Raw genomic sequence first — 13,097 nt, 5'->3', positions numbered from 1 at the left:
AGTAGCAGTAATTATATGAGCATGTGTGCTCTCTATGTAAGCACAGCTAAAGTTTGAATGGAGCAAGTTAAAGTCTGTAGTCTGAAGACGTTCCAGGTGAGCCAATTGGGAGCCTCCCTCTGTCTTAACCAATGAAAGCCAGGCTAAAATTATCTCTTCTGGAAGTTTCTCTTTGCCTATTTTCCAGCTCACACCTTTTAAAGAAGATTTAAGTTTTGCTAGGAAGACACTGAATATGTTTTACCCTTGTCTTGGGAATGGTTTGAACATAATATTCTCCTAATAAAATGTTTTCAGGCTAGTTCTCCAGATAAGATAAAAGGTTGCCCCCTGAAGCAATGATGGTTAATGTTTTACATGTTCTTTAATTACACACCTTTTAGCCCACATATCCAACTCTTCATCCAGGTAAGCTTTAACTTTTTTTGGCTGAAGTCCAAGAGAATTCCCAGCAAAGTATATGCAGCTTTCATTTTCATTCACTAAAGTTGAGTCGGCTGGGAGGGGAAAAAAATAAAACAGCTCAATTATAACTGTACCATTATTCAGACAGTTCTATCATCCCCTTCCACCCCAAAGAGCACCAATTTCCTGATCAATGGAAAGATCAAATAAATGTATTAAAATACATGCTAGAAACAAACATTAAGGTTACATTTCTTTGTGCAGTGATTTGATTTTAGGGCTATAGAAAAATAGATTAAATGACTAGAAAATATCTCTTTCTTGGTTTTGCAATACTTCACTGAACCGAACCAGTAGTACATTTGTCAGAAGTAAAGACAACTTTGGTAACTTCTTAATTAAACCTTAAAAGTCTTTTAAAAAGCATAAATCAGACAGCAATTTTAATCTAATCTGTTTTACGGATGCTCTGTGCCTGTTTTTCATGCACATTCTTTTTAACATGAACGATAGAGTGGTGTAAATATTATTCACACTTCTAAATTGGTTCTATTAACTGTTCCTTTGTTATCCAGGCAGACAATAATAGTCTCACTGAGACTAGAGAAAAGAATCTTATTCAGAATTTAGAGCTGTAAATCTCACTAGTATGTCTTAAATTCCAATCAAGCATTAAAACAGGTAATGAATTAAAAGCTAAACTGCTCCTCTGTACTGCAGTCCCCTCTTCAGACATAAATGCCCATTGGCTACTGATGCAGAAAGCTGGCCCTACCTCCTTCCCACATTGTTCTACCTTTACATCTGTTATCCTGTGGATTCTCTTTTTTTTTTGGTTATCAACTGCAGATAGGGCTTGGGTCTGGGCCTTTTTCCTCTTACAAAATGCTGATAATTTCCCTTTCAGTCTAAATGAAGGGGAAATATATAATTTTCTCATTAGACAAGAAAGAGCTACTGGCTATGCTAGGCTATAGTTATATGCCTTGTTGTAGAATGTCGTAGATGGTCAAAGAAGAGATTAGGAGGTTTACCGTTACCTTTCAACATTTTCTTTAAGAAATTATAGTTCAGCAGTTTCAAGCTGAGGGCATCCCAACAAAGCAAGTATAATGGAGACTATGCAAAGAAGTGCTTAGAAGTCTGAATATTTATCTAACTTTTCCGCTGTCATCTCACTCCATTTGTTCTACTGAACCCTCATCCATATGCTTGCCAAACTCCCAGAAAAACGTGACATAGAATTAGTCTGTTGGCAGGTTTTCACTTGATTTATATAGTGTAAACAGTTATTACAATTTACATTATGATAAAGTTAAACTATCATTATGATATTTGACACTTTTTAGAGTACATAATATTACACCTGTCTCCCATGGATGTTCTCATCTCTCTCTTTCAAGACTATGTTAAAACCTCATTGTAATGTTTTATGTAAATATATAAAGAATACTTGATGGCTAATATCTGTAATGACATTTATCTTCAGGAGCGAGTTATCTAGGATCCGCTCATGTGTGAAGATAAATGTCATGAAAGATCAGTCATTATGGTATATCTACATAATGTAAATATTTTTTACCCCTGCTGTTCTTCAGGACAGGAGCTGTATTTCATGACAGTTTTTGAAAAAAGATAGAGGACTCAGGATGTGTGAGAACAATGGGTTCTGAACACTGTTAAAACTTTTACTGCCTTGTACATTGTTGTGCTACCAATGAAATATGTAACAGTCTTGGGGCCTAGATACCATGGTGAATGGAGTTGGGGGTGGGGGGTGGGGTAGGGAGGGAGAAACAATAATATTACAGGTGTGCTAAAGTAGAGAAAACAGAATATAGAAAACTCCTTATGGTGGTGTGTATAGAAAGAGATACTTTTTTGGACTCCAACTTGCTGAAATACTAAGCTGATAGGTGCCCTAGAGATATTTGGGACAGAGACAAAGAGAGAGAGAGAGTTCCATACCCATTTGCTTCTCTTCTATGCATCATGGGGGAAATAAAGAACAAAAGTAAGGTAATCAGCCCAAAATGGGAGCAGAAAAGAAAGCAGGTATTCAGAAGAATCCCCCAAATGTGCATCTGCCAGAAACTCCTCTGTGCAAACTCCATTTCAGAGCAGATGGACCACAAACAACCATGCAGCCTGCTGTTAGAGTAAAATATCCATGATGTGGGCTCAATCCTACTTCCATTGAAGTCAGTGACAAAGCTCCTATTGACTTCAATGACAGGAAGGATCACTTCCCACCTGCACATATAGAGAACTAGATTGGATATCCCTCCATGCTCTGTGACTCATCAGAGGGGTCACAGAGTGCAGCTTTGCTAGGGAATCTAATGACAGTATGGAAACAGAAGCAAATCATGTTGCCAGTATTTAGGAGGAGCAGGAAGGAGTAGGAAAGCAGAGATACTTTCACAAATTTGTCCAGAGATTCATGGAATCCCCTCTGTCTTCTACCATGGACCTCTACCTAACACACACAGTTCAGGGACTGGCCTTTACCCCATATTCCCCTGTGTTTTCTGATGTGCCACCTGTACCCGCACTTGCAGAGGAACATGCAGTGGATTATTTGGTAGCAGTTTTGTGAGCAAATATTTCTTTCTATGTGTTGTTACACGGAAGGTAAATAGAATTCTTTATTTATTTCATAATGGACAAATTTTGCAGAAAGAAGCTAGTTATAGATCTACTAGGTATCAGCTTTGAATTTTTCTTCAATTATTTATTAAATGTCTCCTGGTAGCTTGTAACAGCAGGAAGGAACAAGTTTGCTACATAGATTTACCATGTAAGGAAACAGCATGCTGTCCTTGAAACTTCTAGAATTATATTGATTTGAACTGGTGTGCACTTTGTGCTTAGGCTTGCTCATGGGAGATCTGAAACAGATTTGGTTTCCTAAACCAAAACTTAGATGATAGTAGGTGTGCTGCAAAGGTGATTATTTTGATCTCTCTTTATAGAATTTCAATACCGACATATCCTTTCAGACAGCACCCCGCTACCGAGCATGGCATTGGTATCGGCTGCATGGGGGTGAAGGGTCTGTGTTGACAGTCACTACTAACTGAAGGATCCTTTGTGGACAACAGTGGTTGGAGGTGGGAAAAGAGGTAAATTAACTGAATTATTAATTAAGCTAGTATCATCAAGTGTCCTTAGTGAAACAAGAAACCTGCTCATCAGCCCTTGCAACTGAATATAATGTGCTAGTTTAAGCCAGCCAAGATATTTTATACTAATCCTCTCATTAGAAACCATATTGTAAACATTCACCATTTAAAACATTCACTATTTAAAAAAACAAACAAACAAACAAAAACTTCCAACATGTGCCCTATGGATAACAGCATTTACAATATTCCTCATTTGAAAGGCTTTGTTACAAAACTACTATTACTGCATCCACAAATAATATTCCCTTATTCTTGTGCCTGTATCCAGATGCTAGATCCATGGTGCACATATGAACAGAGTAAATAATAATAAATAATCACAAAACTCATATATCCTTCTTATGCCCTTCTCTGAGCTTCCCAGTACATTCTGTCCACTCTTGTTTAGATTGTAAACTGTTCAAGGCAGGGACTGTCTATGTTTTGTCTTGTGCACCACTCAGCCTATTTCTGGCACTTAACAAAAAACAGGTAATAGCCTCCAATTACTCATCTGTCAATATGAAGCAATTGGATATGTCCAGATTATCATTCCTAACATCTGTAATTTGAATAGGAAGTCTCCTGTAAGAGGTATTCATTTCTGTAACGATGGTTCTATTGTAACCACTTTGGGAAAGTTAGGATGATGTAGGGATTTTTTTTTTCTGAACCATGTTTTAAAATAAGAGCCATATTTCAATAACATTATTCATCCTGAATAGTAATTTACTATTACAGCAGTTCAATGATTTACATGGGATTATTTGTGGTTACTGTCATGAGTAAAGGTATCAGCATTGCCCTACATACATTGGTCAAGATGATACACACATTATTAAAATTCTACCAGTTTTTTTGTTTGCCCTTTAGCTTTACGTTTGTCACTCATTTCTGCTTTGCTTGTCCCAAGCCTGACATTCAAATGCTAGACATGTCTGTCTATAATTCAGAGTCCTTTCATAGAAGTGAGAAAATAATGCAAAAAATTAAATAGTTATTTTATTCTTCAATTATTCACTTGAATTTAAGTATTAGCATCCTTTCTTTTTTAGCATCACACCTTTGCTTCCTATGAATATCTATTGATGTGTATGCTGGCAGGATTGTTTGACGAAACAGGGAATATTAATTGAATATTGTAAAAACATTGATAAAAAGAGAATTTTTCAGTATACGAGTTTTCACACAAGAAACCTGATTCTAACACTTACGTTCATCCAATCAGCGGAACAGAAACACATTGTGACTTTATCCAGTCAAAACAGTTTAAATTTCTAGTGTTCACAACTAGTTGTTTACAAGCAAACTACAGACCAAAAAATTATTCATAGACATTTAGTGATTCATTTCAAATTACTATATTTGGGAAAGTCTTGCTCTATTTGCAGACAATTCATGAACAGAAAAAGAGGAGCAATTGTTCAAATAAATGGTTTATACTGAATTACTTGCCCACATCAATCTTTTTTCCTAAGAGATAGCCCTGTATATTTCCCTTAGGATCCTGTATTAATTTCCTCTTGAGTCCTAAAAATAAAATATTATATACTCTAACATAACATATATACTGTCTCTTCCATTACCACAAAATAATTGTAACAAAATACATAACACTAAACTATGTTGTACTGAAGAAGCAATTCGCTCTGAGCTGTAAGTTCTTAGAGACACTGCAGTTTCAATCCATTAGATAAAAATTCTTTTGCCTATAATTTTCAATCAGTCACTATATTGTTCAAAGAAGCTGACTGACAGCATAAGCATTATGTAAGTACTGTATTTTCACATTTAATTCAGGATGGGAATGAGAGCATAAAGTATTCTGTGCCAGAATAAACTGATGGATTGATTTAGCAACACTGAGGACGTACTGTGCTCAGATATGTCTGCAATTGCTCCATTATCTTATAGGTGACAATAATTTCTAAAGATTTATGAAAAAACATATGCAGAAGATGCATAACTCCGCAATATAAGTATGAATCTCACTTGGAGGTAGATCCTTGACTTTTGGAATATGGAAACATTCACGGAGGTGTTTCAGCTCATCTTCTTCATCTAAGTGCAAAGCAAGTTTCTGATCTGCTGGATTGCATCCTAGCTGTGAGGCAGTTTGTTCTAAAACAGTCACTGGGAACCCATGAGAAGATGAATCCATTTTCAAGTCATTTAACTTCACCTTAAAATGAAAAACATCAGAGTTTAAATTCTACAGGATACATATTCTCTAGGGGCTGATAAGAGACCACTAATGCGACTTCAATTTACACCAAAGATTTATTTGATTCCAAGCTTTTATAAAGTGAAATATTTGAATGGGATGGCAAACTACAATTGATCAATTCAAGCATTTACAAGACAACATATTGCTGTAGCCCCAAAGGCATTTTTTCCCCAGATACAGTGCTGTTTCCTCTTTAAATTATATCAGCAGCTTCTAAGTTCTACCACTGCACTGACAGCAGTAACAAGTTCTATAGTGTCATTCACATTTGCAGAACTCAAAGCCAGGGGCAGCATTATTATTTTATTGTTTCTGCAATCTGTGTCTGAAAGAGAGCAGGTGTGTAACTACATTGGAAGTTGTTTTCCAGTCTGTGCAATCTTCAAACTCTTTCAGCTTTTTCACTTACTGAAATAAATAATGAAAGGAAGAGAAAGAAAAAGGAAACACTGATGGCAGACAAAGGCATGATTGGAAGTGTGTTTTCTAGAACAGGATTTGAAATAATATTTCACTCATACTAGACCATATACCAATTTATGTTTAACATTATACTTTCTCTGCTGTGAGAAAGAGAGGGGAAAACACAGGCCAAGCAATCAACATGACAGGCCATATTTTCCAGCGTATGCAAATCACAAATGCAATATCTGCAATCCCACTAGTCTTCACATGAAAAACAGAGACACCTATAGGTGAAGTGTCTGGAGCATAAAAAAGTACCCTTAATACATTTTTGATACATTTTCACAGGCTTATTTGAAAATTTGGCCTAACATTTTTTCTCAAAGAATATTTGCCTTTGAAGTACTTTTTTGTGAATTGAATATTATGAACTTTATTGTCCAGGTCTTACTGAGCCCCTACTATGTTCTGCAGCCCAAGGAGCACTTGGAAAAACTGACTTAATCAGCTATTTGGGGATTGGCCCAGTTTAAAGAAATCTCCAGGCAGCTAGAATGCACTCTATGTCACTCCTTTTAACAGCCCCAAAGGAAAGGCTGCTATAGATTACACACTAGACCAGATCAGCTCTAAGAATTAGGGAAAGAAAACTGGTTTAAAGCCACTTTTCCCCACCCCCTTCAGCTATACCAAGCAGAACTCTGGTGCAATTGAGAACTGGGCCTATATTCTTCCACTCTTCTTACCGACATATCCCTCTGGTAAAAATTATTCCACCATAGAGTAATATGGCCAAATAACCTCCTGCAAATTCCTCGCTTTATTGATCTGGCTTCATTGTTCCATAGAACTACAGATACTACAGTGAAAGGGGTCATATATATATATGTATATATATATATATATATATATATATATATATATATACATACACAGAAACTCAGTCAGACACAAAATCAGTACAGACGAGATCTTATAGTCACAGTGCACCATGTGGATGCTAGAGGTGGGATCCATGAAGGCACTCACGTGCCTAATTCTGGGGTTTAGGATCTTAAGTCCCAGTTTTGGCTTCACTGTGATCCATAAAACTGCTGCCGAATGCTGTAGGCACCTAAACTCATTTGGTGCCTAAGTTTTTAGGGTAAAAATTCCCTAGGCACCTGTATTTCTACTCTGGGCATACCCTATTGCCTTACTTTAGGTGTCACGATGCCTAAGAACCAGAACATTTCACAAGCTGGGTAAGATAGGTGTTCGGCCACCTAGGCTGTCTGTGGGGCCCGATCTGGTAGCTGTGCTAAGAGGCTGCCTACTGGCTTGAGTCCCATTCAAAATCTGGCCAGAGAATGAGGTGGTAATATAACTGCTAGTCTAGTAGTTAGTGCACTTGCCTGGGATGTGGGAGACAGAGGCTCAATTCCCGATTCTCTGCCCAGGGTGGAGGGGAGGGGGAAGGATTTGAACAGGGGTCTCCCTCCTCTCAGGAGAGGTGGTTCCTCAATTTCTCCTGTTGAAGCTGTTCCACTGTGGATAAATAATGAAAGTGTTTGGAGCAGGGGGACTGGACCCAGAATCATCCTCACACTCTCTGGCCCAATGACTGTCCTATTGTGGATACATACTTAAATAGGTTAGAAAGAGCAAAAATGATTTGGTCCCACCGTGGTTAGGGCACTCACCTGGGAGATCCCAAGTCCAGTCCCCCTTTCATTATTTACCCACCCTGGAACAGCTTCAACAAGAGTGGCTGAGGGAGCCACATGTCAGTATATCCTATAGCTCAGTGATTAGAGCACTTGGTTGAAAAAGTAGGAAACCCCAGTTCAAGCCCTTTCACCCTTCTATCAGAGGAGGGAATTGAACCAGGATCGCCTACCTCTTTGGCAAATGCTGTAGCCAGTGGGCTGTAAGAAGGCACCCCCTGCTCTGGCAGACTTGTGTGAAGTGAGGCAGGCACATAACTCATTCTGGCATGAAGCAGCTTAGGCTCCTAAGGCCTCTGACTCCAAGAGCAGGGTTCCCATTCATGGATCACTAAGCAGAGATAGGTGCCTAAATCTGGGCTGCAGAAAGGCACATATCTGAGACAGCAGTGGGGCTTAGCAAACAACCTCTCGTCGACATCTGCTCAGCATTACAATGCCTAAGTCCCTTTGTGTATCCCTGCCACCCTAGAGCCCTAAAAGATCGAGACCTCCTGTAAACAAGGCCCTACCCTTTCCTTTCTGTATGATAAAGAAAGGCAAAAAATTCTGCCTCTCCATTCTTAGAAAAGTTTTGTTAGGGTTAGGAAATTACTCCAGACAGAAGCTGTGGGAGGAGGAGTAGGATTATAAAGTATGGATTATAGGGTATAGGACTTTAGGTATATGGATCATTAGGTTCATTGTCTTTCACCTGCTTCAGGTTTTTGTCATTCTTAAAAGGCACTGTTATCTAAGTAAGAAATCCATCTTAACATAATATTCTAATATATATACTTTAAAAAAAATCTTAATAATTGATAGCTAAAATAAAGCCAAACATATGACAAATAACTAAATTCAGATCAAATGGGTTCATATCTAATCATCAGGTTAAAATCAAATGAGTGAATTATCCTCATACGATTTCTATCTAACAGTCCAGGGAGACAACAGTTGGGGGTTTATCCTTAAGTCCCTAAATCACAGAGTATCTTCAGTGCCAGTTAATCTAAACCTATAGTTCAGCCAAATGGCAAGGATAGGAGGTCCAAATTACTACCAAGTTAAATTAGCTGACATTTCAGTTATGATCATAATGCCAATTGTATGGTGGCCCTGCCAGACTTTACTTACATAGTAACAGTCCTTCCTCTGCTACCAAGATATAATTACAAGAAGAGAAGAAGAGATCACACATGACATCATGGACAGCAGTTTCTATGTAGTTTAAGGCTGTTGCACCTGGGAGATTAGTTTAATGTACTGTTCTTGTTTGAATTACATAGAATTCAATTACTTATTGTCTACACACACACACACACACACAAATGCTCACTCACTCTCTCAACCAGCAGACATATAGTTCATTTGATAAAAAGAGAGAAAAGAAACAAAAAAAGAAAAGGTTGATATTTAACTTTAAACTTCTCAGATCTTACAGTTTTTCAAGCCTTCAGGGTGGTTATTTGAAGCAGCTGGAAAAACAGTTGGTGATGTTTTGTTTCTAGTGACTCAGCTTAGCTGATTAGCGTTAATGGACCCATAGGCTAGTGGAATAGGAAGTTATGTATGCTTGACTGTGACAAGTCTAAATGTTGCTGGTATGACCAAGCTCCTTACCCTTCAATGGCCAGCTGTTGAAGGGAAACTTTGGCCTTCTGACTTGTACTGTGACACTGCATGGCCAAGACCAAAGATTCCACCTTTGATAACACCTCTTATGGGTTATAATTAGATCTGGGCAAAAAATTTTAGACCAATAATTTATTTGCCAAAAAATGCAGATTTGGTTGACTCAGAAGTATCCATGAATCAGATATAAAGTCAGCAAATAGTGTGGGTTGGGAGGGGAGGGTAAGATTCACAAACTGGCCAGAAGGGGTGGTGGGGGTTCTGGTGTCCAGTTTATAGCCTTTAGCCCAGTGCATAGGGCCCTCACCTAAAACAGTGGAGACCCAGCTTAGAATGCCTACTCTGGACAGAGATTTCAACCTAGTTCTCCTTCTTCCCAGATAAGCATCCCAGCCACTAAGATACTGGCTACTCTGGAGTGGGTCTCTCTCCATCTCTCTTGATGAAGCTGTTCCACTTTGCATAAAATACTTGAATGTTCATTGGGCCTGAGAAAGAACATGAGATTGACTCTGTAGCCTGGTAGATATGACTCTCACCTGGGAGAGGGGAGACCCAAGTTCAAGTGTCTACTCCCATGAATATTTATGTGTGCAATGTTAAACAGCTTTGACAGCAAATGTTGAGAGTCCCTGCTCCCCCCAGCCTTGTGGTAAGGATGCTTACCTGGGATGTGAAAATTTGAATCCCCACTCCAGCACAGGAGAATTGAACCAGGGTCTCCCACATCACAGGTGAGTGCCCTAACCAGAGGGCTTAATCACATTACCACCCTACCTTTTCCTCTCTGTCCTACCTTTTGTGCCCTTTTTTTAAAAAAAAAGACCTCAAACAAAATGGTTTACTGCAAACCTGTGTTGTTCTGTCCAGAACTAACTATTTTGATTGGCTAAAGGATTTTAGTATTCAGTTCAACTCAATTTTTTTTATCATTATTATTATTTTGGAAATGCCAGTGAACCAGAAAAGAAAGATAATTAGTTTTTTGCCCAGCTCTAATTATAACCAGGTTTTGCCTCCCCCGATAACTCTTCCTGGAGTCCCTCAGGGGATCAGAACACCCGCTGGAGCCACTTGATATTGACCAGTTAAATTTGATTTAGTAACCTTTATAAAAATGATGATTTTCCCCCAAATTTGCTAATGCTCCTAAGAGTCCAGAAAACCCAGCTAGCCTAGTTGATAATATTGGGCATCACTGGCACTGACAACTCTGCTCTTCTCCAAAAAATACCACATGCCAGAGGTGACTTCTATGTTCCAGATTTTGAATTCCAAAAACTGTTGCCTCAACCATTAGTTCAGAATCTGTGTTCCAGTAACTTTCACTTAGGCTAGGTCTACACTACCCGCCTGAATCAGCGGGTAGAAATCGACCTCTCGGGGATCGATTTATCGCGTCCCGTTGGGACGCGACAATCGATCCCCGAATCGACGCTCTTACTCCACCAGCGGAGGTGGGAGTAAGCGCCGTCGACGGGAAGCTGCAGAGGTCGATTTTGCCACCGTCCCTACAGCGGGGTAAGTCGGCTGCGATACGTCGAATTCAGCTACGCTATTTGCGTAGCTGAATTTGCGTATCTTAAATCGACCCCCCCCTGTAGTGAAGACCTGCCCTTAGAATGCAGAGGAAAGTCTCAGATAGCACTGAGTCCCATAGGGAAGCCCTAGGAGGCAGCTGTAACTTAGGCAATCTGGGGCCTAAATTACACCAGGGGCCTTCTCTCCAGGCCTAAGATGATTTAAAGCCACCTTATACCCCACCTACCTCTTTTCTCCTAGGCTGCGAGGTCTGTTCTGCCCCTCTCAGAGGCACAATACAGAATCTTACCCTTAGACTTACTATTCACCATTTTTTAATAAGGCCTATATATGCCCAATAGTTATCACCCTGAATTAATGACCACTGTACTTCAGATGACCTTTGCCTGACAAGCAAATATCATTACTTCCACCCCCCCATTTGAGGCATGATCCAAAGCCCACAGAAATAAAAGGGTCCTTCTATTAAGTCTAGTAGAGTTTGGATAAGGTCCTTGGTTCCCTGTCATTGCTGCATTTTGCTATACCTGATCAATGACTTCCATTTATTAAGATTCTTATTTATATCAAGTTTTGACAGCAAATAAAAAACCCCACGAATATCTAGAAGCTATAAATGAATAACTGTTTGGAGGTATGTGGTGTGACATAAACATTATGAAATAAGATAAAACTACCAAAAGAAAATCAATCAAAGTCCTATTGAGGAATGAAATCCCAGAAACCCAGTTCTGAGACCAGAATGAGTAAACATTTTTGTCTTTGGAATAGGAGTTAGGCTTGCTGGATGCTAAACCATGAAAGCCTGTGCAGTCTTTATGACTGGCATAATTGAGCATCCTAATTGCTGCTGAACAGAGCCATGCAATTATTTCCTACAATTCTCAACATTAATTTGTTATATCCTATATGCCCAGAAAATAATATTTCTTGAGAATTTTGTAAACACTGTTTTACCCAATTATTGACAGCTAACTGAAAAAAATATGTGCTGTATTCCTCTCCAGTTGAAATTCAGAGACCCATTAATGCAAAGGCCTCATCCCACCTTGAGGAATTCACTTCAGAATTTTGTCGAAATGGGACAAGTTTTCACTAACTGAAACAAAAATGGTCAGAACACGGCTCATTTTTTAAAAAAATTTAGTTGAGACGATGTGATTTCCTCCTCTACTTTTTCCCCTTTCAACTTTCTGATGTCTATTTGGCTTTCTAGAGGCAGCATTTCTTTTTTATAACTGAAAAGAAGTGATGTTTCTAGTGGAACTAGGGATACTGCCTGACCGGTATTTGACTGGCCTGGTCAGCTTTTTTATGGATTTGCCAGTGGACAGAAAAATAATTTAATCTGCTGGGGGTTTTTTAAGCGAATCTAAAGATTTGCAATATTCTCACAATACACAGGGATATCTAATATTAAAAGTTTCTGTGTCCAGTTAAAGATGCTGCAATGTTCAGACTTCCACAGTTTAAGTAATAATAGATCAAAACTGTTGAAAATACAGCAGCTGTCTGCCCACCAACACACAAGTGCACCACGCATGTGTGAGAGAGGGTTTGAGTCACGCTAGAGTGAGGAGACATGCAAGGCATATTAAATCATGGAAGATTAGGGCAACAGTGCGAGTGATCCTACTACACCCCTGAAAAAAAAAGCTCACATCAGAAACTGCCCATTCAATGACAACAGGCTAAAACGAAACAGCCTGCAAAGACTGGCTGGCAAAATTTGCTGATGAAACAAAGTTTGTTATCAATGATGTCATCAATCTTATCTATACATATCAATGATGTCATCAATCTTAACTATACATGTTATCCCTCTGGATACTATAAGTGGGCTGTTGTGGGGAGGGAGGGGGAGGTTTGCAGAGTTGCTTTGTGGTTGGGGGTTAGGGTTACAGCAGGCTTGTCTTCTGCATTTTTTTTTTTTTTTTTTTGCATTTCAAAGGTGATAACCCTAAGTGGGACTCAGTTTCTTTCTATGTTTCTACCTGTATTTTCCAAAGTATCTTCTGTTTCTCCTCTTTC

The 13,097-nt window shown here is 38.9% G+C and overlaps 1 protein-coding gene across 3 annotated transcripts in view; it reads right to left on the bottom strand.

The window, feature by feature from the left end:
- The window catches only part of KYNU (kynureninase), a 79,241-nt gene that overhangs the window by 64,612 nt on the left and 1,532 nt on the right, over nucleotides 1–13,097 (bottom strand). For all 3 annotated transcript variants that reach the window (XM_065413503.1, XM_065413502.1, XM_065413504.1), the window contains 2 exons: nucleotides 5,565–5,754; nucleotides 377–497 (listed from right to left, as the gene is read on the bottom strand). In XM_065413503.1, coding sequence (XP_065269575.1) covers nucleotides 377–497; nucleotides 5,565–5,733 — 290 coding nt within the window. In that variant the 5' untranslated portion in view covers nucleotides 5,734–5,754. The remainder of the gene's footprint in view (nucleotides 1–376; nucleotides 498–5,564; nucleotides 5,755–13,097) is intronic.

Source organism: Emys orbicularis, chromosome 11 (genome assembly GCF_028017835.1).
Source record: "Emys orbicularis isolate rEmyOrb1 chromosome 11, rEmyOrb1.hap1, whole genome shotgun sequence".
In the NCBI taxonomy this organism is placed as follows: domain Eukaryota; kingdom Metazoa; phylum Chordata; order Testudines; family Emydidae; genus Emys; species Emys orbicularis.
The sequence above is the reverse complement of the archived record's forward strand: the minus strand, read 5'-3'. Positions and strand labels throughout refer to the sequence as shown.